At 47.2% G+C, this 5,000-nt stretch overlaps 1 protein-coding gene across 1 annotated transcript in view; it reads right to left on the bottom strand.

Moving 5' to 3' along the window:
* Positions 1-5,000, bottom strand: part of LOC308362675 (von Willebrand factor D and EGF domain-containing protein) — a 77,863-nt gene that overhangs the window by 36,386 nt on the left and 36,477 nt on the right. Inside the window, exon 17 of the mRNA XM_080835404.1 lies at positions 1,265-1,515. Within this exon, the coding sequence (XP_080691530.1) occupies positions 1,265-1,515 (251 nt within the window). The remainder of the gene's footprint in view (positions 1-1,264; positions 1,516-5,000) is intronic.

The raw sequence follows: 5,000 nt of genomic DNA, 5'->3' as shown, positions 1-5,000 counted from the left end.
AGAGAGCCCCCTCTCACCAGCCCAAGGTTGGACGTAAGGATGCCATCATCTACCTGCTTCAGAGAGCCCCCTCTCACCAGCCCAAGGACGTAAGGATGCCATCTTCTACCTGCTTCAGAGAGCCCCCTCTCACCAGCCCAAGGACGTAAGGATGCCATCATCTACCTGCTTCAGAGAGCCCCCTCTCACCAGCCCAAGGACGTAAGGATGCCATCTTCTACCTGCTTCAGAGAGCCCCCTCTCACCAGCCCAAGGACGTAAGGATGCCATCATCTACCTGCTTCAGAGAGCCCCCTCTCACCAGCCCAAGGACGTAAGGATGCCATCTTCTACCTGCTTCAGAGAGCCCCCTCTCACCAGCCCAAGGACGTAAGGATGCCATCATCTACCTGCTTCAGAGAGCCCCCTCTCACCAGCCCAAGGACGTAAGGATGCCATCATCTACCTGCTTCAGAGAGCCCCCTCTCACCAGCCCAAGGACGTAAGGATGCCATCATCTACCTGCTTCAGAGAGCCCCTTCTCACCTGGACAAAGCTGGCGGCACTGTGAGGATCATGTTCTTTGATTTCTCAAATGTCGTTAACACAATCCAGCCTTTACTGCAGTGCTCCAAAAGATGCAGGTACACACCTCAACACACACTTGAAAACACAAAGCCCAACACACACCTCAACACACATCTCAACACACACCTCAACACACACCTCAACACACACCTCAACACACACCTCAACACACACCTGGGTCATTGACCACCGTGCAGCTGAGCAGGTGATTAGCAGCACAGGCCGTCTACAGGAAGACACAGTGTGTCCGTTTTTGTGTAAGTTATGTGTGTCATGTGTGTTTTATCATCTATCCATCTATCTATCTATCTATCCACTTCTTGCCGTCCAATATCCTCTTTTCATTGCACTCCTCTGGAGCCATATTTACATACATACTTATACACATACTTACACACATACTAACATACTAACACACATACCTCCTTACTTTTATGGTCTTTTTCCCATTCTATTCCTTTCTCTCCTATGTTCTAATCCTCTAAATTCTCCTTTTTTGCATTCAAACTCTCTCCTCCTCCTCCACCTGATCCTCATATCCTTTGCTCCTTCTCCTTTCTTCTCCTCCGCTCTCCCTCTGTCTCCTCGTGTGTGTGTTTGTGTGTGTGTCCTGTGTCGCTTTCATATAAGCTTTTATATTTGTGTGTGTGTTGCAGTGTGTAATGTGTGCCAATAAAATCGGACAATTTTATTATACCTGCACGGCGTGCCTGCTCTGTGCGTTGCACTCGTCCGACACTGTAAATCCAAACGTCTGCGTCTCCTCCGAATGCACTTTCCAGATGAGGAGGCCGGCTGGGGAGAGCGTGGCCTGGGCCGGGGCCTCCTCCAGCAGGAAGAGCAGGGCCGAGCCCTCGGGGTCCGACGCCGTCAGCTGGTACACAAAGTTCTCACCCACAAAGGTCCGCAGGCCGGCGCCGGGCTCGTGGAAGGTCGGGGGACGATTAACTGCAAAAGCAGAGAGCAGGGAGCCAGTTGGTGTGTGTGATTGTGTGTGTGTGTGTGTGTGTGTGTGTGTGTTTGTGTGTGTATGTGTGTGTGTGAGGGTGGGACGAGGGATGCAATGGGGTTGGAAAGAGAGAGAGGGAGAGAGTGGGGTAGAAGGGGGGGCAGAAATAGAAAAAAAGAAGTGGTGTGAGTGTGAAAGACATCGAGCCCAATTACTGTGCTTGAAGCGGAACACAAATCTGCAGTTATCAGAGGTGTTTGGAGTGTAGGAGTGTGTTTGCTTGTGTGTATCTGTGTGTGTGTGTGTGTGTGTGTGTGTGTGTGTGTGCTCTGTAAGCAGAGCTGAACCGGAATGGAGGAGCAGAGGAATCTTCAGTCCTGCTGCCCTGCTTGCTTCTCCAACAAAAAACACTATTTTAGTGTGCATGGAACAGTGAACACACACACACACACACACACACACACACACACACACACACACACACACACACACACACACACACCAGGAGGGCTCTGGTTTCAGAGAGTGAACAGACAGTAAGATGCTTGACCATTAAAGGGATAGTTCGGGATTTTTGACATGAATCTGTATGGCATCCCCATCACCAGTGTCATGCAATCACACTAACTTACCCCTGGCAGCGTCCTGTGAGCTGAGTTCTCAGCTTTGGTCAAGCCGAAAGTAGTCCGGTAGGTTTGCTAGACCCAGCAAAATAAAACGTTTCTCTTCCCAAAACATTATGTGTTCAAAAGAGTGATATATTTGCATCCCAAAAACATGGTAGTGGAAAAAGTCACACCTCGTTATCACTTGGCCCTATTTTCTCTCTGTTCGTATCATTGCGCGCCGTCATTCTGACAGCAATCTCAACTTTTCTACCTCATTTCAGTGCTTACTAGCTGTGTTCGCAGACAAGCTACGGTAACGAGCTAGCTTTAGAGATAGAGCGTTAAGCTTTAGAGCTTTAGAGCTTTAGACCCAGAGTGACGGTGGTCAAATTGAGGACCTGACGAACTCTTCAACAAACTTCTTTGTTTCCTGTTCATTCACAAAATGTCACAGCATCGTTGTCAGGCAAACTCTTTCTGTCATCCAAACAACACGTCAATCAAACATATGTAGTACACTGCACAAATTATTTAACGGACAATGCACGTAATTCACATATATATTACACTATTTAAACAGCAACATACCTGTTCATTCACAAAACGTCACAGCATCTGCACCAATAAAATCAAAACAAAATACATTCAGTACTGCTGTACAGTCTGCTAGCTCACGGAGCGACAGGAATGGGGAATTCCCAGCGAACTAGCTGGCGAACCTCGTGGTATGTACAATATGACTAAACTTTCAGCAGATGGACAAAACTATTCCATGAACAGCACAATACACACTAATCAAATAAAATACATGCTTTAGAGCTTTAGAGCTAGAGCCTAGCTGTCAGGTTGTGGTATCGCGCGTACTGATACGAACAGAGAGAAAATAGGGCCAAGTGATAACGAGGTGTGACTTTTTCCACTACCATGTTTTTGGGATGCAAATATATCACTCTTTTGAACACATAATGTTTTGGGAAGAGAAAAGTTTTATTTTGCTGGGTCTAGCAAACCTGCCGGACTACTTTCGGCTTGACCAAAGCTGGACGAGAACTCTGCTCACAGGACGCTGCCAGGGGTAAGTCAGTGTGATTGCATGACACTGGTGATGGGGATGCCATACAGATTCATGTCAAAAATCCCGAACTATCCCTTTAATGATGATAAATCTAATGCTTTAGATGCCAACCAAGCAGACGGCTGTGACTGGCCAAGATATTTTCCCGCCACCAATCTCAAAGCAGGAAAAGGTCTTGGCCAATCACAACGCCTTCTTTCTCTGCCACCTCCCATGCCACTTTGGCCACAAGTGGCAGCAGCTGGCATGATTGTCCTGCTGTTGTGTGTAATGTGTTGTGTTGATTGGCACCTGTAAGAAACTGGAGCCACGACCCGCGGGAGCTGGAGCCCAGCGGTCAGGAGTGCTGTTAGCTCCGCATGCCACCATACCCCACGACCACAAGACTCCGGAGGCACCTGAGGCGACCGTAGGGGACCGAGCCGAAACACAATTACAGGCTGATTGGACAACTCAACAGGGTGATCGGAAGGGAGTCTGCATGGGCAGGGTTAGGCACTCAGATTGCTCTGTAATGAGCCACCAATGCTTTCCTCCAGCTGTGGCTAGCAGAGGCTGTTTAAATGGCATGAATGCAAGTGACCACACTGGGCCATTTTCCACATAATTCTTCTCGTTTACGAACAGCGTGGACACCTCCACTTCGTCCACTCCCTTTTTTCCCTCCATCTCTGCAACAATCATGCTCAGTACATTCGTATATACAGTATATATGTATACAGCACGTTGTTAGATTCAGGTAAATATAAAGGTTTTAGTTTATTTCATATGCCTCATAGCAATGGCCCTTCCTGTGAATATGCATGTGGGCCACACAGACGGTCGTCAGGCCTGTTTCCTCCCTGACCATTTGGTAATGGCATATCAAAGAATATCCTGTCTTTTGTCTTAAAGACAGCAGGAGATCAATGGTTGTCAGGACCCCAGACAGACATTTAATTAACTTAGACTTAATTGGGTAAGACCAAATAAGGTAACTTCCTACTCTCATTTATGGACACACCTTTATTGTTTGCATGTTAATTATGTACTATAAGGGCCACAACCCTCCATAATGTCATTGAAAGAATTCTATCGTTTACCGCGACTTACGAGTTGATTGTGTGATGCGTTGGAATAAAGTATTATAAGCTATACATCTTTCCCGAGTTTCCTGACTCTCTGCAACCGAACCTTGGATTAAGGATAACAGAACAAGCGTACTTCTTCAACGTGTCAATAAAGACATTTCTCTCTTTATGGTTCTGGGTTAACTTATTCTGTTTCGCTTATTGCTTTTATATAATATTTCCACGCCGGAATACACAGACAAAGACTGACCGACACACCGACACACCAACACAGACACAGACACAGACACAGACACAGACACAGACACAGACACAGACACAGACACAGACACAGACACACACACACACACAAACACAGACACACAAACACATACAGACATAGACACACACACACACGCACAGCACTCGGATGTCTGAAATCGCGGCGGATGCTCGAATGACCCTGACCTGGTGCTCACGGAGAATCTGCTGAACTATCTTGTGGCTTTAGAGTCTTTGGCTTCACAGCTATCTTGTGGCTTTAGATATGAGCTGATTTTTCATCCTCTTCAGGCCAAAGGAACACGACGATGCATCAGATGACAATGTGCACTCAGCAGTGGGGCAAAGGAGGATTAGATTATGTCCCACAGCTACGGAAATAAGGTTCAGGGTGTGATGTGTATGTGTGTGTGTGTGTGTGTGTGTGTGTGTGTGTGTGTGTGTGTGTGTGTGTGTGTAGGCAGTGTAAC

This window comes from Sprattus sprattus (assembly GCF_963457725.1).
Source record: "Sprattus sprattus genome assembly, chromosome: 3".
NCBI classification, from domain to species: domain Eukaryota; kingdom Metazoa; phylum Chordata; class Actinopteri; order Clupeiformes; family Clupeidae; genus Sprattus; species Sprattus sprattus.
This window is presented reverse-complemented; position numbering and strand designations above follow the sequence as displayed.